Here is a 25,564-nt window from a genome sequence, read left to right on the forward strand (position 1 = left end):
CACGGGGAGAACATGCAACTCCACACAAGAAAGCTGGGTTAGGATTAGGGTTAGCCAGTTGTCCACCGTGCCACCTCTGTTTAAAGTGGATTATTTCTAATTGATTTAAAAATAATAAAAACATAAACAGCGTAGATATTTTTCATTTGACTAATATTTCATTACAGTATTTATTAAAAGAACAACTATTTCAATCCAAAAATGAATGAATACATATTAGTTAACCAATTTTAGAATGAAAAAAAAAACCCTGCTAAATTAACGCAGCAAATATTGCAGGACTCTTGAATAAACTAAATGCTTGGTCAAACAACTAAAAGAATAGAGACTATAGCCCACTCGTGCTTTATATGCTCACATAACAAATTTTCTATCTAACATAATCTGAAATGATTCCTTATAATCTGGTCATTATTATTATCATCATCGTCAGTTATTATCATTATTGTTATTTAGTATAGCTGTGACAATTATTTTTTGGGCCATAACTGAATTGCAATATTATACACTCTAAATAACCACCAGGGGGCGGTAAGATGCTCATTTAAGATACAGCACCTTGTATTAACACAAACCATTCCCTATAATTTATTCAAACCTGTTGTCCCCAGTATAGCTACACTCTAACAATTGTCGTTAATGAAGTCAATAAAACTACTGTATGTTGGTCACTATTTGGTGATTAATAATAAAAGAGACATATTGTGCATTTTTTTTTTTTTTGCTTTTCCTTGCGGGAACATAGTCCAGAGTGTGGGGAAAAAGACAAAAAAAAAAGCAATTTTCACTCATGGAGGCAGCACTTCACACACACCACCGTGCGTATGCAGTGCTTGGATGTGCCAGGTCACCACAAGTGTATGTAAATTAGCCACACCATGACATATCAGTGGGGCCGAAGTGCAGATCATCCCACTCTGACATGTTTTCGGAAATAGGCGGATAACAAAATATGTATATATATTTTTTATTTACACTTGATAGGTGTACAGGCACTCCAGAAAACCAACTATCTGTTTACAAGTATTTAAAAAATCAATTCTATAAGATAACCACCTTAAAGCAGCACTGGGCAAGAATTCGACCTTAATAAAACCTTTCCACAACTCTTTTGATGAAACTTGACTTACAAGTAGTTGAATGTTACTTTTGTCATGCCCTGGGGGGTTTGTATTGTTTTTTCTGGCACTAAGGAACTTTGAGGAGGATGGGAGCAACTCTGGCACACAAAAAAAAAAAAAACTACAAATGCCCTGAATTGCTTTACGGCAGGGGTGCCCACACTTTTTCAGCCTGAGAGCTACTTATGATATGACCGAGTTAAAATGATCTACCACCTACTAAGAATGCAAAACATATTATTTATGAATATATTGACAATTATTTTTATATGTACCTTATATGCTGGTGTACCTTGCATGACTGCATCAACCTATATAGCACAATAAAACAAAAAATGTTTTGTGATTACCTTACTCTCATGACTAGCACTGAATGGAATCAGCCAGGGATGCGTAGTCCGGACAGAAGCTGCTGATAGCCAGCCTCAAGCAGATTTGCAGCAACAACAATCCGCCCATTCACTCCATTCGGTGGGTATAAAACAAGTCAACTTTTTTGCACACTATGCTAATGCTATCGATATTGCTGTCTTGGTAAAGTTCAAGATTTGTTAAAAAAAAAAAAAAAAAAAAAAAAAAGCAGCCGAGTGAACAGGACACTGTGTGGCTGTGTGTGACGTAGTATGCCCGATGCTGATTGGCTGAGGTAAAATGGCAAAAAAGTTGACTTGTTTTATACGCGCCGAATGGAGCGACTGGGCGGATTTCCGGTGCTTCGCTCCGCATCCCACCGCTCCAAACGTATTATTCGCGGCACGCAACCGCGCCCGCCCGCGCGAACTACATTGACTCCAATTGATACGCACTGCCAGAAACGCTCCCAACGCATTTGGTGTGCACGTAGCAATACAGTAGTGAGGATGGATGATAGGATGGTGATCTACCCACGATGCCTTTGCGATCGACCGGTCGATCGCGATCGACGTAATGGGCACCCCTGCTTTACGGCATACTCACTTCCTCCTTTCACTATAAGGACAGAAATCGATTCGAACGTCTACGCGCTATTTCTGGTGTCATGGCAGAAGCCCCAAAACAACCAAAAAAAACTAAAGTATTGTTTGAAAAGAAATTTGATTAATCATCTCATCGCTCATCATCTTTCACACAGCCACTGGAAATAGAAATGTTATTCAGTCCAATTTGCAGGCCAGCGAGAGTTCAGGATTTCACAACACCACGCGATGGCGCGCATGGGAAATGTGGTTGACGTTTGTCAAAACACTACCGCTTTTGTCCACATGGCGCAGCCATAATCAACAAAAACTGACATATGACAGTGTTGCTTCAAACATGTAATGGCACATTGTCCATACTGTTGCTACTTTGGTTGTTGTCTGTGGTCTGGCTGGACTGGGAGCCTTGGAGCTCGTCCCGGCATGTGAGGAATCTCCTCCAGATCTTCAGGTATGCTGTCCTGATCTTGTGTATCTTAAAGGCGTACACCACCGGATTCACGGCAGAGTTGGCGTGAGACAACAGGATGCCCGCATGGAACGCGCTCACCGGCACAGCGGCCATTTCAAAATAGGTAATGCTGTTCAGCACATGCAGCGGGATCCAGGAGAGGGCGAAGAGGGTCAAGACCAGGGCAAGAGAGCTTGCTAGCTGCCTCTCTTTCTTCAGGTAGATGTGAGATTTGGCCTGGGATCCGTTGCCCGGCTTTTCTCGGAGGTTGCCGCGAATGACGGAGAAAACATAGCCATACAGCGCCGACATGACTAGCAGCGGTGTCAGGCTGCAGAGGAAGAAGTTGAAGTAGACCAGGTAGGACATGGGTATCACGGCAATGAACTGGCAGGTGAACGTGGAGTTGGGGGAGGTGGCGTCTTCGTTGTGCCAGCCGAGCATGGGCGCAAAACTCAGAGGCAGAGCGACAAGCCAACACGCAGCAACCGCGAACCATGAATGTCTTTGTGTGACCGTCCTTTTGTACCTGGAAACAAGACAAGACGGATGTTTCATTAGCTCGCTTTAAGTGTCTTAAGGCCAGAGGCAGCTCATGGTTATCCATCCATCCATCCATTATCTCCCGCTTATCCGAAGTCGGGTCGCGGAGGCAGCAGCTTCAGCAGGGAAGCCCAGACTTCCCTCTCCCCAGCAACATCCTCCAGCTCTTCCGGAAGGATCCCAAGGCGTTCCCAGGCAAGCCGGGAGACATAGTCTCTCCAGCGTGTTCTGGGTCGTCCTCGGGGTCTCCTGCCGGTGGGACATGCCCGGAACACCTCACCAGGGAGGCGTCCAGGAGGCATCCTAATCAGATGCCCGAGCCACCTCAACTGGCTCCTCTCGACGCGGAGGAGCAGCGGCTCGACTCTGAGTCCCTCCCGGATGGCCGAACTTCTCACCCTATCTCTGAGGGAGAGCCCAGACACCCTGCGAAGGAAACCCATTTCGGCCGCTTGTATCCGAGATCTTGTTCTTTCGGTCATGACCCACAGCTCATGACCATAGGTGAGAGTAGGAACGTAGATCGACCGGTAAATTGAGAGCCTCGCCTTTCGGCTAAGCTCCTTCTTCACCACGACAGACCGATACAGGGTCCGCATCACAGCAGACGCTGCACCGATCCGCCTGTCGATCTCCCGTTCCATCTTACCCTCACTCGTGAACAAGACCCCAAGATACTTGAACTCCTCCACTTGGGGCAGAATCTCATCCCCGACCTGGAGAGGGCACGCCACCCTTTTCCGACTGAGGACCATGGTCTCAGATTTGGAGGTGCTGATCTTCATTCCGACCGTTTCACACTCGGCTGCGAACCGCTCCAGCGAGAGTTGGAGATCGCGGCTTGAAGAAGCCAACAGTACTACATCATCTGCAAAAAGCAGAGATGCAATACTGAGGCCACCAAACCGGACCCCCTCGACACCTCGGCTGCGCCTAGAAATTCTGTCCATAAAGGTTATGAACAGAATCGGTGACAAAGGGCAGCCTTGGCGGAGTCCAACGCCCACAGGAAACGAATCCGACTTACTGCCGGCAATTCGGACCAAACTCTGGCATCGGTGGTACAGGGACCGGACAGCCCTTATCAGGGGGCTCGGTACCCCGTACTCCCGAAGCACCCCCCACAGAACTCCCCGAGGGACACGGTCGAACGCCTTCTCCAAGTCCACAAAACACATGTAGACCGGTTGGGCAAACTCCCGTGCACCCTCGAGGACCCTGCTGAGGGTGTAGAGCTGGTCCACTGTTCCACGGCCAGGACGAAAACCACATTGCTCCTCCTGAATCCGGGATTCGACCTTCCGACGGACCCTCCTCTCCAGCACCCCTGAATAGACCTTGCCGGGGAGGCTGAGGAGTGTGATCCCTCTGTAATTGGAGCACACCCTCCGGTCCCCCTTCTTAAAAAGGGGGACCACCACCCCGGTCTGCCAATCCAGAGGCACTGTCCCCGATGTCCACGCGATGTTGAAGAGACGTGTCAACCATGACAGCCCCTCAACATCCAGAGCCTTTATGAACTCCGGGCGGATCTCATCCACCCCCGGGGCTCTGCCACCGAGGAGCTTTTTGACTACCTCGGTGACTTCAACCCCAGAGATAGGAGAGCCCACCTCAGAGTCTCCAGGCTCTGCTTCCTCAGTGGAAGGCGTGTCGGTGGAATTGAGGAGGTCTTCGAAGTACTCTCCCCACCGACCCACAACGTCCCGAGTTGAGGTCAGCAGCACCCCATCTCCACTATAAACAGTGTTAATGGTGCACTGCTTCCCCCTCCTGAGACGCCGGATGGTGGACCAGAATTTCCTCGAAGCCGTCCGGAAGTCATTTTCCATGGCCTCCCCGAACTCCTCCCACACCCGGGTTTTTGCCTCAGCAACCGCCAGAGCCGCATTCCGCTTGGCCTGCCGGTACCCGTCAGCTGCCTCCGGGGTCCCGCAGGCCAAAAAGGCCCGATAGGACTCCTTCTTCAGCTGGACAGCATCCCTTACCGCTGGTGTCCACCAGCGGGTTCGGGGATTGCCGCCACGACAGGCACCGACCACCTTGCGGCCGCAGCTCCGATCGGCCGCCTCAACAATGGAGGCACGAAACATGGTCCACTCGGACTCGATGTCCCCCGCCTCCCCCGGGACGTGGGAAAAGTTCTGCCGGAGGTGGGAGTTGAAACTCCTTCTGACAGGGGATTCTGCCAGACGTTCCCAGCAAACCCTCACAATACGTTTGGGTCTGCCAGGTCGGACCGGCATCTTCCCCCACCATCGGAGCCAACTCACCACCAGATGGTGATCAGTTGACAGCTCCGCCCCTCTCTTCACCCGAGTGTCCAAAACATGCGGCCGCAAGTCCGATGATACGACTACAAAGTCGATCATCGAACTGCGGCCTAGGGTATCCTGGTGCCAAGTGCACATATGGACACCCTTATGCTTGAACATGGTGTTCGTTATGGACAATCCGTGATGAGCACAGAAGTCCAGTAACCGAACACCGCTCGGGTTCAGATCGGGGGGGCCGTTCCTCCCAATCACACCTCTCCAGGTCTCACTGTCATTGCCCACGTGAGCATTGAAGTCCCCCAGCAGAACGATGGAGTCCCCAGGTGGAGCGCCCTCCAGCACACCCTCCAAGGACTCCAAAAAGGGTGGGTACTCTGCGCTGCCGTTTGGTGCATAAGCACAAACAACAGTCAGGACCCGTCCCCCCACCCTCAGGCGGAGGGAGGCTACCCTCTCGTCCACCGGGGTAAACCCCAATGTACAGGCGCCAAGCCGGGGGGCAATAAGTATGCCCACACCTGCTCGGCGCCTCTCACCCTGGGCAACTCCAGAGTGGAAGAGCGTCCAACCCCTCTCGAGAGGACTGGGACCAGAACCCAAGCTGTGCGCGGAGGTGAGCCCGACTATATCTAATCGGAACCTCTCAGCCTCACACACCAGCTCAGGCTCCTTCCCTGCCAGAGAGGTGACATTCCATGTCCCAAGAGCTAGTTTTTGCTGCCGGGGATCGGACCGCCAAGGTCCCCGTCTTCCGCCGCCGCTCATGGTTAGCGGTTGGCCAAGCGGAATATGGGAGGAGTTCGGCGAGAATAATTTCCGGACAGCTTCGATGAAATTCTGGTCCTTCAGTCGCATCTCAGACTGAGCTGAGCTCAGCCCGCATGCCTAACATTATTTTCAGTAAGGCCTTGATTGGCTGTTGCTGATAAGACTCGCTATCATCAATCCATCCATTTTTCGAACATCTTATCCTCAATCAAACAAAATCACACAATTGTTTTTATTGAAATATTTCAAATGTTTTAGTTATAAACAAAGCAACATGATTATTTCACGAACCAAAAATGAAAACTATGATAAAATAAAATTATAATTAAAAAAAAGCTGATGTCTCCATCTACTCTTGTGAAAGTGCAGTGACAGAAATTAAATTTTGAACGAGCAAATGCATGCATGTTATGATGTACCAAAGGATTGGGAACAATATCTCCATAGATAATCAAAAACTGTTAATTTGGTTTGGTAGTCCATTTTGCTGGTTCTGGTGGGTTAGTCCAATATTCAAATTCAAATTACTGTGGTACATTTAACATAACTTGCTCAAGGACACTTCGACATGGTTGCAACAGCCAGGGATCAAACTCACAACCTGTGGGAAATGACCACTCTATCACTGATCTGAGACATGGCGCCTCATGTATACGTCATATACAATTTTTATTATTATTATTATTATTATCCATTATTCAATCCGCTTATTATTATTATTTGTATGACATTATGTAAATTTGAATGATGTCATTTTTAAATTCCAACCCCCAAAAATCAGCCTCAGCAAGATCCATTTTGACCACCCTCTATAGTTATAAAAGTGGTTCCTAAAGGGCTCCCATTTTTTTCTATTTTTAATGTACTTATAGTTTTCCTGTATTTGGATAAAAGAGCCAACGGAAGTATTAGATAAAACTGTCAGTATGATGCAGTATACTGCAGTTGTACACCAGGGCACAGCACTAGCACAATACTAAACACTCACTATTGTAAAACTAATACTTCCTCAACGATGTCCAGGTAGGATTTTAAGTAGAGCTTTTGTGACACCATACCTTGAACTTTACGGAGATACAAATATTGTTCAGAAATCCTGCGAGAAATCATTAAAAACAAAAGTTTACCTGAGAGGGATGTACACACGGAGAAAGCGGTCCAGCGAGATGGCCATGAGGGACAGAATGGACACCAGGGTCAACAGGATGACCACGCAGCTGATGAAGAGGCAGGCGCGAAAGGACGTGCTCACCCTGCCATCCACCAGCACGGCTAGCGGGATGGCTACCAGGCCGACCGCGCAGTCAGCCACCGCCAGTGACGCAATCAGACAGAAGGTGGGCTGCCCGACGCTTTTGGTGGTCCGCACAGCGACGATGACCAGAGTGTTTCCCAGGATGCAGCCGATGGCTATGAGCACCTCCAACGAGGCATAGACCACCTCGTCCGCGTGCATCACGTCTCCTCTGTGGCTCACCATGCGGCGCAGTGACACTTTGATGTTCATCTCTGGCTTGAATTGTTAGAGGAAGTCAAGTGTGCTTCTTTCTATTCCTGTTAAAAGTGACACACTTTGACACTAGTGAATGTGCAGCGTCAGGAAGAGGCCCTCACTTTAGTTTGTTCCTTTGAATTAGTGCTGTGCATGAGCAAATGAATGCCACGATGCAAAAGTGAATCAGTGCTCAGATGAATTGCCATAACCAAGGGATGGGAAATATATCACACCAGAAATATTCAGAAACACAGTTAATGACCTTTTAAGTGAATTCGGAGATTTGTCTCTTCTGTTTGAAAATTCTTGCAAAGACTTACGACTTTGTAGCACTCACTTGTGGAGATTAAACTGTCCCTCTCTCCTCTACTGTACGAGAACTTGAGCAGTTTCCTTTGTGTCAGTAGTTATCTGGCACAATTGTGTTACTTAGTTATTATTATCAAGTCCGTCAGCTCACAAGCTAGTTGGTGGTTAGCGCCTCTCGTTGTGCCGTGTAAAGCACCACCATGACCTGGTGGGATCTATACCATCAGCTGTTGGATGAATATTTGCAGCTGAAACATTGGTTGCAGGGATGTGTAGGCCTAAGAAAGATGCTACACGAAGTAGCATCCATCTGGACACGCCCACAGTGATCGAGCGGAGAAAAGGGATGGATTTTCATTTTAAGCCTCATTTCATACGTTTAGTGATTATCCATCCCTCCATCCATCCATTATCTATACCGCTTATTCTCACAAGGTTCTCGGGTGTGCTGGAGCCTATCCCAGCAGTCTTAGGGCAGTGGGCGGGTGACACCCTGAATTGGTTACCAGCCAATCGCAGGGCGCACAGAGACAAACATGCGCACTCACAATCACACCTAGGCAATTTAGAGAGTCCAATCAACTTACCATGCATGTTTTTGGAATGTGGGAGGAAACCGGAGGACCCGGAGAAAACCCGGGGAGAACATGCAAACTCCACACAGGGAGGCCGGAGCCGGGATCGAACCCACGACCTGTGAACTGTGAGGCAGACGTGCTAACCAGTCGACCACTATGCCGGTTTAGTGATTACTGTTTTTTTAATCGTGCAAATTTAACAAGGTTGTTACAAATTTAGAAGACAATTACTTTCACACTACAGGAACGTGAATATGAAATTATCAACATTTGTTTTTCATAGGGGTGTCAATATTTAGTCTGGTGTCCGTGGAAGGCTGAATTTAGTATTAACCACACACATAAGGATTTGAGCTGCTTAATTCTTTATCTCTTTTCTACATTTTGGACAATTGTATGTTTCCAACTTGTTAGGAACCGTTTGAGGAAGGCCCCTTTTTTCTTTAGCATGACCGGAAGACATCTTGTAGAAGTCCTCGCAAAGGAGATTAAGTCCGCCCACCCTCCCCCCACTTCTGCAGATGTAAAGGTGATGTGTCTAAAGACTTTTGTCCACACAAGGCATAAAGTACTAGTGATGTTTGATCTAATTTTAGGAAAACACATATATATGTGTCCCATGTGTCTGGGCCGATTTCGCAAACACAGACAAAAAGAAAAAGAAACCTCAACTTCCACGTGTTAAAGTGTCAACTCTCACATCTCATGATGGCTTCTCTTCCAGTTACACTTCTCCATTGAGGGCACCAAATGCCTCTGCATTTACTTTCACTATTACTCACACAGTACTACTGATGACTGAAAAAGTCGACCAAGCCGACTTCAAAAGATAGTCGACACATTTTTTATTTTTTTTGCCCCGAGGCATTTCTGACTTTATTGTACATTACTCCATTCACGCAGACATTTATAGGCCACATAATAGGGCCATTTTTCTTATCTATTAGCACCCTCTTTTGGTGGAAAGTTTACACTGCAGTCAGTGAGTTTTTCCACAGGGGCACGTCTTGCAATGTCACCACATTATATGTTTGGCATAGTTTTGACACAGGATGCCTTTCCTGATGCATCCCACTCAATTCAACACAGGCAGTGGTTTGGAATTTGGGTCTAATATACTCATTAGAGGCGGCACCATAGTCGATTGGTTAGCACATCCGCCTCACAGTTCAGAGGTTGTGGGTTCGATGTTTGTTTGTCTCTGTGTGCCCTGCGATTTGCTGGCAACCAGTTCAGTGTACCCCGCCTACTGCCTGATGACAGCTGGGACAGGCTCCAGCATGCCCGCGACCCTTGTGAGGATAAGCGGTATAGATAATGGAAGGATATACCCATTAGGATGGTAGTGCTGTGACTGGGCACTTTAACTATTTTGCCGGTCCATCCACAACCTGGGCACCCTTCGGCCCTCCATCCTTATTCATAAAATAATCGTCCTCCGTCGGTCCCCATCCGTCCCGTCCTTTAAAAACGCTTCAGTCCATATATTTCCACAATCCCCCCCGCACCCCCCCCCCCCCCCCCGAAAAAGCGGCCCTGCATGACGCCGTGGGAGAGATGAGGTTTCATAACGGCAGAGGTTTCATAATTCATGAATAATTCATTGTCTAAAGCTCATTAGCTGGCTAATTCCCTATTCACATCCACTTACCGGCTGGGAGTATCGTGAGTGGATTGAATTGTTTACAACTGTTTAAGTGTCAACCAAGATAGCATTTAGCTGCCAACATAACCACCGTCGATCACCAGACTACGGAGCCTGTCAGGGGACAACAGTTAAAGATTGTGTTATAATGCAATACGATTGCATTTTATTGCAAAACTTTCATCTTATAACGCAATACATTTTCAGGCTTTATCGTGTTATTCCGTAATAAAATATAATATTGCAAAATAACGCAATGTTATTTTAGGAGGAGAATGAAAGATTTCCACTGCTGGGTCATAGCTAGCTTTAAGTGTACGGCGGCGCTGGCATGAGCATGAATGACGGTTTGGAGAGATTTTTACACTCTTGAGATGTCCCAGACAAGGGCCTACTTCGTATCAGTAGCGTGCACAGATAGAGCTCAGGTGGTGCTGAAGCACTTGCCCCTCTGCCCGCTCTCGAAAAAGTGCCCTTTGGAAAGTTCTTAATCTTTATTTTTTAAACAGTTTACTGAAGTCACTGTTGAAACGATCTTTTAGAAAAGCTGCACGATTAAACGTGTGAAAATAATGCCGTGATATGTTCTCCCATCCACACACACACACCCAACCTCTCTCTTTCGCTCTCACTTCCTTTGTCATGCGAACGCAGCAGAGCAGTGTAGTGACAGTGTAGACCTTCGCCTTCACAATAATGCTAATGTTTTAAGTAAAAACGGACGGAGCGATGTTTTGTTGACACGGAAGTTGCTACGGTTTCTTCTTCTTCTACTACTATTTCCGGTCAATCTCAATTTGTATAGCACTATACCAGGAAACAAATTCACATTACTTTTTTTAACACTAAGATTTGATCACAAAAGTTTTTTTTTCTGTTCAGGGAAGCAAGTAAACAACATATTGACACATTAATCCAGAAAGTATGGGTTTTATATTTTTTTATTTTATTTTTGTTTTTTTAAATGTACATTTGAAAATTCATAAGGATATTTTTGCATTGAAAATATAATTTGGGTTCAATAGCGCCTACACGCTGTGTTAACCATTAGGGAAACATGCAAAAATTATTTTGGTTAAGTGCTGTAGTGCTGTTGTTTTGTCACAGTGCTGTGAGGCGAACGGAAGAAGCAAAGTTTTGCATATTTGTTATGTAACTTCCTCTTGTTTTTGGCCCTGTTACGATTGCTGACAAACAAATCGAAACCACATACACAACGTTTTTTTTTTTCCGTTTTTTTTTTTTTTTGGGGGGGGAAATGCACTTTTGAAACCTGATAGCCAACTGTTATCAGTCTCACAAGGTTGAGCAGCAATATTATAAAAATAATGCAGATGATGATCATAAAGGCCCCACAAAAAACACAGTTTGTTCCCAACGATGGCAGTGTGCAATGATATGAGCTTCACTTTGTGCCCCTCAAGGAAGGTAATAGACTGTATAGTTAGCACCTCTTTGAGGGACAGGCAGCATCCCACAAACTATACAACCTACTACCTCACCTCGCTAGGCTCCACTCACCATTAAGTTTAATGCGAAGAGAGGATGGGCTCCGTTTGCGGTAATTTTATCCACCTGCTCGGTGAGCAAGCTGTCTCACGGGCAAAGACAGTAGATTGTATAGTTATCTCAGAGGGGACACAAACCCTACAACTATTCAATCTACTACCTCAGCCGAAAGGACAGAAGAAAGGAAAGGCAGAAGATCACGTCATCTGTTCATCTATAACACAAGAAAATAGCACAATTAATTAATTTGATGGTGGTTGCTAGTGAAATAATGTGGCAAAATATATCAGGGTTTGACAAAGTGTGCACCTAATGTTTCTAACCGCCTGTAGATGGCGATGGTGTCAAAGCACTACATTTGTGTAAATGAAGCTCCTCAACTCACTTCAACATTGTTCCTTGGCAACAAGATGGCAGCAAAGCACTACTTTTGTTTAAATGAAGCTCATAAAGTCACTAACGCAGTTTCTTGATACCAAGTTGCCACAAGAAGGGGACAAAACAATATTGTCAAAATGAAGGTCCTCAACTCACTTCAACATAGTGCCTTGGCACCAAAATTCCACAAGATGGTGCTGAAGCAAGCAATACTTTTATATACTATACTAACCGCATAAACAGAGTATTCTTCTATAGACTATTTAGATGTCGGTAAAGTTGGGCTGTGATGAACCAGCGTGAAGGGCGTTGGACTCTTTGCATAAATTAGCATGTGAACAGCAGTGGCTGAATAGCGTCTGGGCTGTTCATTATCGTCCCCGATTCCTCTTTGGCCCAATTCGTGGTGACAGTGATTGAAATGTTTTGGCCGCGGCAGGATGTGCACGTTGCTGGGGGGGCCGCAGGGGCTGAGAACGTAACGGCACGAGGTCATGAGAGAGTGGGGCTCCACAACTGAGATGTTGAATTAATTAGAAGGTATAAACAAAAGCTGGATGATTGACTTTACAAACAAACGAAGTTGCTTTGGCTCGTGATATCCATCCATCCATTTTTTTGTAGATCTCAATAGGGTGACGGGTGAGCTGGAGTCTTTGGGTGAGAGGTGGGGTACACTTTGTTGTCAAGTCAGTCATAGGGCACATATAGACAAACAATCATCCCTTCATCCATTTCTTATTGCACTTGTCCTCATTAGGGTCAAGGTGAGTGGTACTTATCATTACTGATGATTTGAAAAGCTGGAAAAAAAAAGCTTTTTTTTTCTAGTAAAGAGAGTATACTCTTTCTTTGGTTGGGTTCGGTGCCCCTGTTGTCGTAGAACACAATATTCTTTGGGCCTTGAGAGATCAGTCCAAATTTTGTTAAACAGCTGGCAATAGAGAAAATTGCTGGCAATTAATGAGACAAAAAATGAAAAAAAAAAATTCCTTGTGACAGTGAAATTGCTTTCAGGACTTAGGAGTGTGGAGGCTGGACAGATTGCTGGAAAGATGTGGAAAGACTACTACAGTGCTTTTGAGCAAGGCATCAAACCTCCCAGTTGATGCCTTGCGTACCCCCGTCACTCTGAAAAAGATAGTTTCTTCTTCTTGGATGGATATAAACTCCTGCAGACCAGATGAGGACTAAAGTGACTGTCCATTGTGTGGGCTTTCCTCTGACAAGTGTCAACTTCAGACATTACGAGGAGCATCTGGCAGCCTTATTGTGCGGCGTTCCCCTTTTTTTACCCTTTCTTCCAGCCCTTTATTTTGCCTCATTGGCATGCAGCTATGCATGCGGACAACGGCCCGGTTTCTTGGCACCAAACGACCTCAAGAGAACCAAGAAAACATTACTTTTTTCCCCTCTTACTACCTCCTTCCTCCAGGTTCTACCCCGGAATACAAATGCCAAATGGTACAGTCCATTCCGTTTAATCACCTATGTTTCATGCCATTCTCCTTGAACTTGAAAATACCCTCCTAAATAACATGATTATGGACAAACAGACACAAGATTTGCAACATTTTCCCCTTTTCTGGAGAAATTTAGTTTTGTGGGGGGTGATTGTTTAATTGCAATGGAACTGTTCCCTGACCTACAATATAAATGGTACAGTCCCATTCAATCATGCCAATGTTATTCACCATGAACTAGGAAGTAACCTGTTGAGAGAGAAATGTACGTTGTCTTTTTGAGTTAGGATAGAACTGTGCCTCCCATGCCAGAATGTAAATGTTAGAGTCAAGTCTATCCAAATGTATGAAGCCATTTTCCATGAAGTAGATTGAGTAGTAGCTTGATTGCAAACTAGTGTATGGAAAAAACAGCATTCATTACTTTGGAGAGGAATTTACTTGACCATTAAAGCAGAATTGTAGCCTAGTCCTCTGTGAACCAGAAACTACACTGCAAATCTGTTGGTGTTAATTCAACTCCATAGGGTGTTAATTTTAACACTGGCAGAGTGTCTATATACATCCACCACCACCTGGTGTTATAGTAACATTTACTAAACTGTTAAATGTTCAACATCCAATGGTATGTTGCAATCAACAAAACAAAGTGTCAACAGTGCAGTAATATTAACACTATTGAGTGTTTAGTTTAACACTGAGAGTTCATGCCAACACTATACAGTGTGGAAAAAATGCCCCATATCCCCCCTCCCTTAAATTAAACACATTGCAACATTTCAATTCAAAACACTTCTGTTTTATTAAATCCATTTCAGAGAGCTCATATAAAACAGCAGTTGGGCACAATGTATGTTCTCTCATAATTTTCATGTGAAAACTGTCAATGATGCCAATAATAAAATCAGTTCAGACACACCAATAACAGTGAACAAATCCTCCTCAATTCTAAATGAATTCAGGTAATCGTCAAAACCCATAGTAATACTGTAACATTTGTGGTCAAAACAAATGTCTTATCGTCGTGAAGATATTACTGTAACACTTTTCCTGAAAATAGGGAATTCATTTTCAGTACCCACACGTAAAAGCACTTCAGTCTGGCATTCAGTTCCATGGAGGTAGCGGCGATAATAGACATTACATATTTGACAAGACACCTTGTCTGGATGGTGTAGCATCTCTTTGTGAATGAATGTTCCCTTCATTTTGAAACTTTGGCAACTGGCTGGCAGAGTATTGGGGCCACCTACAAAATTAAATGGCAGAAAAACAGACAGAAGAATAAAGGCACAAAACAATTAACATTTCATACTCAAGTCCATTACATAGTCCGTTGGCCAACATAGTCACATGAGTAAAGCCTACAGTTTTTTTTCATTTTTAATTTAAAACATTTTTTTTTTTTCTTTCGCAAATCAATACTCACATAAGGTGGTGAGGCCTTCTTTTAAAGATCGGGGTAGAGAGTGACAATTCCACAAACACTTCAGTGCAATCAAATTCCTTCAAGGGCACTTGACTTTTCATATCTTATGTATGTGTTACATTTCGGAGAATAGAAATAGTGTTTATCAAGCAGCCGACAAATGACGCTCACTGATTGAATGGAGTCAGCTGCGGTACTCATCAGTCCAAAAAAAAAGTCACGTGCAGCTTGTCACTCTAGATGCCGTACACATGCTTCAACCAAACATGTTAAATACCGTGCTAAAGCGCCCGATTGGTCGTGTAGCACATGTGACCACGTCACACAAAATACTATTGACCTATCTGTTTTAAACAATATGAAATTGAAAATTCAAGGGGAACCCAACTTAAGAGGCATTTTTTTCCATCAAATACCATAATGTGAAAGTTTTGCCTACCTTAGGGAAGTTTGTGTCCATCTTGCAAGCGAGGAAGAAAATGATGCTGAAGAAAATTGTCTTGACTTTAACCAGTCAACTTCAACAATTACGTAAGGTTGTGGTTTGAATTTCAGATAGACACCGATCAGTCTCCAGAAAAAAAAAAAAGAAATGTACTTCACGTCACTGTAGAACTAGCTTTAAAAGCGCAGAGAATTCGCTACTTCGTTCAATTGTGTTTATTTTATACAGTTAGAAACAACTCAAACTGTGCTGCTCATTTTTAAACGAGTAATCTATTTTTGCCATTTTTCTCATGACATGCCATCATGACTTTTGTTTTCAATATCCTTAAATTATACGACTATAAATGTGATATTGTTCTCAGTTATCCTTATATTGTACCACCATACAAGAGTAAGTTATGACTTTGTTTCTGTTATTCTTGTACTGTACAACCATAAACTAGTACACAAAATGTGATATTGTTCTGTGTACAACAAGGGGTAGGACTGTTACAAGTTCATGAACTTCTACCTGCCCCCTTTGAGTACCGTCTTGTGTTTCTCCTTTTGGTAATATTGTTTTGTTTTTTTATGTTATTCAAATACATTTCCGAAGAAGAATATACAGGAAAAAAAGAACAAAAAGTGTCTGTGTTTTACAATATTTAATTTTGTAAACGATCTTGTGAGGTTAGACTCACAGGAAACCTGCTGAAGTTAAGACAAATGTGCAGACATTAACAAGACATCTGGACCATCCAGATGTTAATCCCAAGATTGATTTCACATGGCTAGCACACACGCACACACAACGCACAGTGCAAACTGAGAATGTCATTTCCCCCCACTTTCTACATTTGGTAATTGGTTGCTCATTGCTGCAACTGTTTAAAGTGGTCAACGGGGTCGCTCGAGTCTGAGAGGGCTGATCAAATGCTGTTTACAGGCCGTAGCACAGCGGCGCTAACAAACAGGAAGAGCAGTGTGTGTGTATATGCAGATGTGTGTATCTTCTGATAAAAACCCAAAAATGAGACTTTGATCCAGACAGTTTGGTCACGTGGGAAGCGTTGGGTTTACGTTAGGAGAAGAGAATCGACCATCCTTAACATATCGACTGTTACACTATCGACAACAAACAATAACGCTCACACATATGCAGAGGTGTGCATTTCGTCAGATTGACGAATGATGGGACACCTTTTGAAATTGACGGACTGATGAATGACGGAAGTGTGTTTTCTTCCGTCAGTGTAATTGTCAACAGCGGCGTCCGTCAGTGACGTTCCAACAGTCCGTCACTGGCGGACGCCCGTTTTGCTGACGATTTGGCGGTGACTACTAATGACGGACTGATTGACGGACTAACAATTACAATTCAGTTCGTCACGAAAAAAGACGTACTGACGTATGACGAACGGGTACCCTGGCCGCTGACGGATGACGAATAACGAACCAGGAAAAATTTAGTAAAATGCCTACATCTGCACATATGTACTTGTTTTGTGTGTTTGCGTGCGTGTTTGAGTGTGTGAGTGTGGTTTAGACACACACAAGCTGCTCCAATCTTACATTGCATTGCAAGCCCCTTCATGCAGCAAACAAGGGTTTCTGGTTCTATCTGGAACGGGTTCATGTGGGTTTGGCGCAACTACTGCATTGCACACTGCTATTTGCAGTTAACATTAAGTTAATTCAGATTTTAATAACCTCTCAAAGCTGCGTTTTTACTTGCTTCTTGTGTATACCCCTAGTATTGTGTGTGAGGCATTAAGATTACAAATATACATACAGTGCATATGAAGTAGTTTGCAGTGAACCAACCATAAAGAACAATTTAAACAGCCCAACACAACAACAAAAAATGGATATGAAAATATCAGATAATTTATGGGGCTATAGCTAGTTATTTGACAATATTTGTATGACAAAAATGTCCTTTAATGTCACGTATTCTTTTTATTTCCTGATATATAAGATAGTATTATGTGTGACACTTTTTACAAACCTAAGATTTCAAAAGATTACCAACCTACAGCAGTTTGCAATGAAGTAACAAAAAAAAAACAGTTTAAATAGCTCAACTAATACATCACATTTTGCAAATACATTTTTAATGAAAGTTTACTATAGTATAATAATCACTATAGCAAAGAATTCAATTTCATGAAAAAAGTCAGTATGTCGCCTCCTATCGAAACCAGTAGCTCAGAATTATTATCATTACTATCACTATTATATATTGTGCGTTGTCCCTTTGTAATTGATACTGTAAGCTGGTAAAAAGATAATTGTTTGACTCATTGTGGATGCATTTGTGTTGGACTACGTCAATACGTTATGAACTATGGAGCTAAAGTAGCTCACTCCACTGACTGTGTATTGTAATGGATTTTTATAATGATAGATATCAATAATATATAAAATATAAAGTGTAAATAGAAAACATATCTAGATTGAAATCCAGCCTCTTTCAAATGTAGCTTCAAATCTGATACATCTTGCATATTTGCCAATGTGGGTGCAGGGTAAATGCACAGATGGAACATACCATCAATGACAACTTGACATAAAACTCATATCATCTGCACAAATATGTTAAAAAAAAAACTGCTCTATATCGTAACTGCAGCAAAAGCAGAGACAATTAAATATGCTACATTAGAAGTGTTTCTATTATTAGATCAACTAAAAGTTGTTGCTGATGGTGGCCAGTGGACTAACGTGGAAGTTGCTCTCATTTAAATCAATGGAGGAAAACTATTAGATTCCATTTGGGCATCTGCTCATGCGGGTTCTTTCATGCATTCTGCAAATGTAAAGACAGCCTTCTGGGATATGTGTCACTTGAAATGGTTTATAGTATAAGATAATATATAGTTATATCATATAATACAGGCATTAAATCTGAATTGGGCAGGTTGTAAATCCAGCCTAATGCACCACAAGTTAGCAGCCCTGATAAATCACGCATATTTACTACCAAAACGTCATCGAATGAGTTTTCATGTAAATAATGCGATCTAAGACATCGTTTCATCTACGATCGTGTGCTTTAGTGCATTTCCCAAGATGAGCAAGCCTATCTACAAATAATTAAACTTTTTCCCCCTCTCAAAACATCATGCAGGACAAAGTCCCAGCTTGTCGGAAACAAGAGTGTAGCCATTACTATGGGGGGGGGTTGCGCGCATTGTTTGTGGTGCAACCTAAGCACTGCGATTAAAAAATGCGACAACAGAAATGTTGAAATGCAGATAAAAGGAAAAATATACTGTACTTGCGTGTGACCATACTAGAAAAATGAGGATACAATGTCACAGAACTTAAAACATGCGGGAAGGAACGCTTTCACGCTTCTTGGCTTTAAAATGATAAAAGAGGCTGAGTGGTGGAAGCCATGCCCTTCTTCCTCTCTTTTCCTGCCAGGTTGTACCAGGAGGGAAGAAGTCGCAAAGTATTACAACACGGCTTGTGTTGTGCCCTCATAGCGGATGCTATCCCCGAGCGACTGAGCGACTTCAAAAGGAGTCTCGGTTTAGGGCCGTGGTGTCCTCACAAAGACGTCTCATTTGTTTGCGGGATTACAGGATTGAGCAGGACGGGGAAAGGCATCTTAAAAGAATCCAAAGTGAGTACTTACAGGCGGACTTGAAGCGACGCCAACGAGGTTTGACGGCGTTCCGGATGAAGCCGTCCAAACGGCTTCCCGACGCGTTTCGCTGCAAACGACTTGTTCCTCGCTGAGCCTTTTGTCAGCACTTGGCATCCTTCCCAGGTAGTCCATGCCTGGCAGATCCCATTCTTGGCTGCTCGTCTCTTTAGTCGTCCCGCACCTGCCTGGGTGCTTTTTTGGTCCGAGATTTCCTGCCAGCAGAGTCAATCGAGGACAATGGTGAACCTTTTACTCCACCATTTACAGTCAACAAGGTGTCCAAGATCGTATAGCGAAGAAGTAAGAGCAATGCAAATAGGAGCATTAAAAAAACAAACCTTTGAGGACTCTTTTTATTGGAAGTGTGTCCACCATGTGTCACTCATCTTTCCTCAGGCGATATCCAAGACAGCTTCCTCTGTGACGTCAGCATAAAAAAAATCCTCCCTCCGTCCTCAAACAATTATTTTATTATTTTTTTTTTTTTTATGGCAAAAAGAAAGAAAGTAGAGGAGCAAAAGCTCCCCTCTCTCACAAGTCTGGGCTCTGTGTCTTTTTGCCTTCCTGCTGGAAGGCTCGGCTTGTAAACGTTGCACTGCGAGGGTTTGAGCCAGCCTCCGCTGGCAGCGGTTCAACAGATCACTGCTTATTTAGGAGAAACAGGGGTGACGAGGCAGCTCTCTCTCTCGCTTGCTCTCCAGTGCTCCTTTTTTTTCTCTCTTGGGGACGCCGGGAAGTGACTTCTCACTCTCGGGACTTTGTGACGAAGTGGCGGCGGTAAAAGGAAGTACACACTACGAGCTCAGCTTCCTGGCGGGCGTCAGCTTTGCGTCTCGTCTCGGGCCTCGTTTCCGGGCTGCCCGGCCTTCAATTTTGCAGCTGCAAATGAAAAACTGTGTTATAGCTGCAGGGTACTGGGCAGTGGTGGGTCATGCATTTTGTACCTGGGGACTCACCCGACCTAATCCACCTCTAAATACCACTATTGTCAAGCTGCAAAAATATAGAAGCCATGAATAGTACACAAAAACAGTATGCAGCTCTGCCATGTCCATGTATATCAGCTGGAGCAGTTCAGGCGCCGCACAAGCAGACACGCCGCCAAATAAAGAAAAAATCTCAAATGAAAACAACAACAGACACGTGCATGTGACGCATGCAGTGGACACGTTGGCCAACACAATTTTGTGTTTGGTACCACCAGCATGGAATTCGCAGGCCACGTGGGTTCAGTTCCCACTCAGTGACAATTTGAATGTGAGTGGGAATGGTTTTCTGCCTCAATGAACCTTATGATTGACAAGTGACCAATCCAGGGTAGTCTGTCTTTTTGACCTGAAATCAGCTAGGATAGAATCCAGCTCCCCCCATCCCTCAGTGTTTCGCAAATTAGCACAACCAAAAGTTTTTGAACAGAACAACATTGCAAATGCGAGTGCGTTCGTGTGAACTGCACCTTAAAAACATACTCATGGACAATTGGTAACAACAGATCTTTGGTTGTGGATTCCCACCAAACTGTATCAGGAGTGTCCTTGTCAATTAATGAAGCAGGTCTTTGCTAAACACAACTACCTCCCTCCAACAAACAAAAATACAGTGTGAAGTAGCAACATGACCAAACAAAACAAGTAACAGCACCGCATGCCTCCTTAAAGGGGAAATCAACCCAAATATATTTTTTGCAAGAACATGTTCCCAGCAGACCCACTAGAAACACGGCATTCTGATTAAAGAGACACTCGGATAAGCTTAACATTGGCACTTATATAAAAGGTTTGCATGTAAACATGACATCAGTTCTAAATGCCCCCCCCCCCCCCAAAAGACTCTGTAGTGATTTAAGGGCTTTTTTTGTGATTAGATTTACGACAAATTGGCCCGCCCCCTTTTGGGGCTCGGCTTGTTATTTTTTCGGTCTACGTCACAGGAGGGAGGCAAGCATGGTAATATTGCGCGCTTTGTCAGTTCTGTTGTCTAAAACGGCGACCGATCGCCACCAAAATGCACATGCACTTTACTATTACTCCTCTTGTCCACTTCAACCTGTAAAAGTATAAAAGTGTTCTGCACAATAGTTTGGATTTATTGACATTAAACCCCCTTCCCTCTCCGGTTAACAGTAGGATAGCGGCACGGCTAATAGCAACAAATAGCGTCAGGCCGTTAAAACAAAAGGCGTTAGCACAACATTAGCTCCTTACTGTCCACCCAGCCTGCGTCTTCATGTCGCAGGGTTGCCTCCCAAGCAGTCGCATGCGTTGTCCTACACTGCTTGCAGCCGCCAGCTTCGGCATGAGAGTGAGTGGGCGTCAATTTCAGAAAAATACCTCATCGAACAACGGGGCTGTCTTGAGGAGCGGCACGTGCTTTCAGTTGGGGCCGCTTCGGGAGCGTCAAGGTTCAGCGTACAAAAAGTTCCAGCGAAGAGGCAGACTCCACAGCCGAGTGTGGCCGCATTGGAATGCACCATTTCGGCTGTTACGTTCCAAATTGGACGGCGTGTTGTTGGTCGAAAAACTGGGGCCATTCCTCATCCAAATAAATGTGCACGTCTAGTCATTCCCACTTCAGTCTCTGTAAATATCCTGACTGGTGTTTAATTGTTTAATGCCTTGCCCTTCCTAACCTAACCGCAGTGTTTTTTGTTTTTTTTTCAAGCAAAGAAGCAGCGTGCGCTCGTCCCAGCATAAATCTATGCAACTCTGCTCACTTCCACATTTCCTCATCCTCATATAAATCAGACACGGAGAGGTTAATCCTTTTGATATGTTGAAGTGGGCATTAGTAGGGATGTCCACATAAATGTTGGTGACAATTGATCACCGTTTTCGGACGTTATCAGCAATGAAAGTACAATGATTTCCAATGGAAAGTTTGTAATCGGCCCCTCCAGTGACTCCGACCGAACAGGGATAGAACAGTAGGGGGCGTGGCCATTTTCCTCATTAAAAAGAGGCGTTAGTCATGGAGTCACTTATTTCCTAATTTCTCCAAAATGAATTGATAAAATAGAAAATGACAACTCTTTTCACTGCGACTGGCTGGCGACCAGTTCAGGGTGTAGTCTGCCTTCGCCCATTGACGGCTGGGATAGGCTCCAGCAACTCCCCGCGACCCTATATAGGATAAGCGGTTTGGAAGATGACATGACATGACATGACATGACAACTCTTTTCATTTTCCTGATCAAAAAATATATAAAATTTACTTATTAGTGAAAACATGGCCATCCATCTTTAATATTGCGTTTGTGGTGTGATATATGATTAAATATCTTAAATATGATTTAAGCAGCAAAATCCACCCCTTTTTAGCCATCTCAGGGGGCAGCCATTTTCTCACTTCTGTCAACTGAAAATGACATCACAACTGCTCAGGGCTCAGGTAGCGACCAATCGTGGCTCAGCTTCAGAAAAGGTCAGCCGTGATTGGTCGTCACCTGAGCCGGGAACAGTTGTGATGTCATTTTCAGCCGACAGAAGTGACAAAATGGCCACCCCCAGAGATGGCTAAAAACAGGTGGATTAACTCTTATTCCACAAAAAAAGGCACTATTTATCTGAATGCCTTGTTTCAACTAGTGAGCTTGCATAGAACATATTCTTGAAAAAATTATGTTTGGGTTGGCTTCCTCTAAAAGCATCTCTTACAAACAGAAATACTGGACAAAAGTAATCTGACGCCGCTGGAGTCTGTTTAGAATCGAAGCCTGCAGCAGTCACAGGAGATCCAAATCTTTTGTTCTCCACAAAAACAGGTCAGTAAGGGCAAGTAAGCATGTTATGTGTTTTATTACTACAGAACGCTATCGCTATTGTTTCAAAAACAAGAAACAGCCGTCGCTAACATGCAGAGGCTGGTTTTGTCCATTTGGCACACACAGTTTTCGCTCGAGCCTCAAAGGGGAACTTTTTGGTTTGCCAAGTCAACCCTGATGGTCCACTGAAGACCAGATGAAACAAACATGAGCGCACATCTGGCACAGCGGCACAAAAACAACCTTATATGTGCAGAGCCAGGAACTCCCCAAGTGAGAATATATGAGGGTGGCGTTTATCATGTGTGAGTATATTAGAGAGTCAACAGGATGTATGAGACATACAGAAATTGAGGCGCTCTGGGTTGCTTTGATATTATTTGATGAGCTGGACTCTATCCCAGCTGATTTTGGGCCCGAGAAGCTATTTTCACCCTGGACTGGTCGACAGCAAATTGCTGGACACAAATAGATAAACAACCATCAACACATTTTACTTTATGGATAATTCGGAGTCTTCGACATAGCATTCATGTTTTTGCAATATGGGAGTAAGCCAAACTATCCAATGAAAGTGGGGGCCGGGGCCGTGCATGATGCAGGGGTTGAAGGCAATCTCCAAGTGCCCACTTCACAGTGGCCAACTCTACATCATCCACAAGTGGAGATCTTCTTGCAGTTCTTTATAAGCTTTTCATTCGTCCGCCTCATAGTTCAGAGGTTCTTTGTTTGATTTTATGGTACTCTGGCTTCCTTCCGGGCGGCACGGTGGTCGACTGGTTAGCACGTCCGCCTCACAGTTCAGAGTCGTGGGTTCGATCTCGGCCCCGGCCTCCCTGTGTGGAGTTTTCATGTTCTCCCCGTGCCTGCGTGGGTTTTCTCCGGGTACTCCGGTTTCCCTCCACATTCCAAAAACATGCATGGTAAGTTGATTGGACTCTCTAAATTGCCCCTTGGTGTGATTGTGAGTGCGGTTGTTTGTTTGTCTCTGTGTGCCCTGCGATTGGCTGGCAGCCAATTCAGGGTGTCCCCCGCGTACTGCCCGAAGACAGCTGGGATAGGCTCCAGCACGCCCTGCGACCCTTGTGAGGATAAGCGGTATCGATAATGGATGGATGGATGGCTTCCTTCCACAGTATTCATATGACTAAGTTGTCCATAGATGTGAATGTGAATGTTTGTTCATCTATATGTGCCCTGCGATTTGTCGGTGACCTGACTTCCTCTTGCCCAAAGCCAGCTGGGATAGGCTGTCGCTCACCTGTGAGCCTAATGAAGACAATCGCTATGTAAACGAAAGGACGTGTTTTACTGATTATAATCCGTCAAGGGAAAATTCAATATACACTCTGGTGTATTGTTACGGTGTTTCAGGCCTTGGTTTGGGTGTTTTGTGATACAAAACCACTGGATCTAAGCAGTGACAACACAAAGTGGCGCTCGTAAGTTTAGCGATGTTCCACTGAGCTGTTGTTCTGGATTCCTCTGGTTTTGATGCCATGTTTAGTCCTACTTTGGCAAAACTATTGCGAGCCAAAGCAGCCGCAGCGTGTATAGATGGAATTTTCACCTAGGCACAAAACAACCTTCTGCCTTTCACTAGTTTTACTGCGAACACAAATTATTTGTTGTCTTACTTAAAGCAGAAGTCAACCCAAACATATTTTTTTCAAGAATATGTACCCAGCAGGCCCACTAGTTGAAACACGGCATTCTGATTAATTTTGTGTTTGTGGAATATAAATTAAGCAGCAAAATGCACTCGTTTTTAGCCACCTCTGGGGGCGGCCATTTTGTCTTTTGTTGACCGAAAATGACATCACAACTGCTCACAACGACCAATCACGGCTGACCTGTTCTCTGAATCTGAGCTGTGATTGGTCGTAGTGAGCAGTTGTGATGTCATTTTCAGTCGACAGAAGACAAAATGGCCGCCCCCAGAAGTAGCTAAAAATGAGTGGATTAACACTTCCACAAACGCAATATTTATCAGAATGCCCTGTTTCAACTAGTGGGCTTGCATAGAATATATTCTTGAAAAAAAATATGTTTGCGTTGACTCCCCCTTTAAAGAGACTCTACAATACTGTCCATATCATATATTCTGCTCACAGTATATTGCCACAAAATTTAAAAAATAACACAACTTTCTCTTTTTTTGTCGGGTTTGTCAGTAATTACAGTATATTATTTGACATTTAGCAGCCAGAAGGCCTTGTTGCATTTTCTTGTCGAGTCTTGTCTCGCACCTCTCTGCTGTCCGGGCACGTTTCCCATTCAAACAAGCGTCTTTGGGTATACTTTCGATACAGCAAACATTGATACTTCCTGTTGCATGTTTATTGTTTGTTTTCACTGCCTGTAAGTTGATGATTCACTACAAACTTACAGAGCAAGCCAGGTAATGTACTCGCCAAAGTGTCTTTTGACCCGTGGGCGTCTAGTGATTATCACAACAGTATTGACTATGTGACCTAATTACCATAAATCCTTTTTGCTGCCATTTGGCCTAATTTCTAACTAAAACAGCTGATGTGTGGTTTCTTACCCGTAGATCTCAGGGGCCTGGCCCAGCCTTCTTTGTTGTCTTTTGTACAAAGCCATAATAGATTTTTCTGTACACACGTGCGTGACCCCCAGCCCCCCGACACACACACACACAAACATATGTGTATACTGTATACTGTGTGTATAAATCCCTAAATTTCCCTCTCTCTCTCCCTCTCTCTCTCTCTCTCTCTCTCGCTCACACACACCCGCACACACGCACTCTCTCTCACTACCTCTATGCACCCTCACTTT

At 44.2% G+C, this 25,564-nt stretch overlaps 1 protein-coding gene across 1 annotated transcript; it reads right to left on the reverse strand.

The window, feature by feature from the left end:
• Nucleotides 1-951: 951 nt before the first annotated feature.
• adora3a.2 (adenosine A3 receptor a.2) lies at nucleotides 952-25,390 on the reverse strand. Its single transcript, XM_086040445.1, has 6 exons — nucleotides 25,311-25,390; nucleotides 19,341-19,881; nucleotides 18,991-19,214; nucleotides 11,664-11,865; nucleotides 7,243-7,669; nucleotides 952-3,057 (listed from the first exon to the last, which is right to left on the reverse strand). The coding sequence occupies exons 5-6, from the start codon at nucleotides 7,620-7,622 to the stop codon at nucleotides 2,409-2,411; spliced, it is 1,029 nt and encodes a 342-aa protein (XP_085896571.1). The 5' UTR covers nucleotides 7,623-7,669; nucleotides 11,664-11,865; nucleotides 18,991-19,214; nucleotides 19,341-19,881; nucleotides 25,311-25,390; the 3' UTR covers nucleotides 952-2,408.
• Nucleotides 25,391-25,564: the final 174 nt, after the last annotated feature.

This window comes from Filicampus tigris, chromosome 9 (genome assembly GCF_054856515.1).
Source record: "Filicampus tigris isolate MCC_2025a chromosome 9, RoL_Ftig_1.0, whole genome shotgun sequence".
NCBI classification, from domain to species: Eukaryota; Metazoa; Chordata; class Actinopteri; order Syngnathiformes; family Syngnathidae; genus Filicampus; species Filicampus tigris.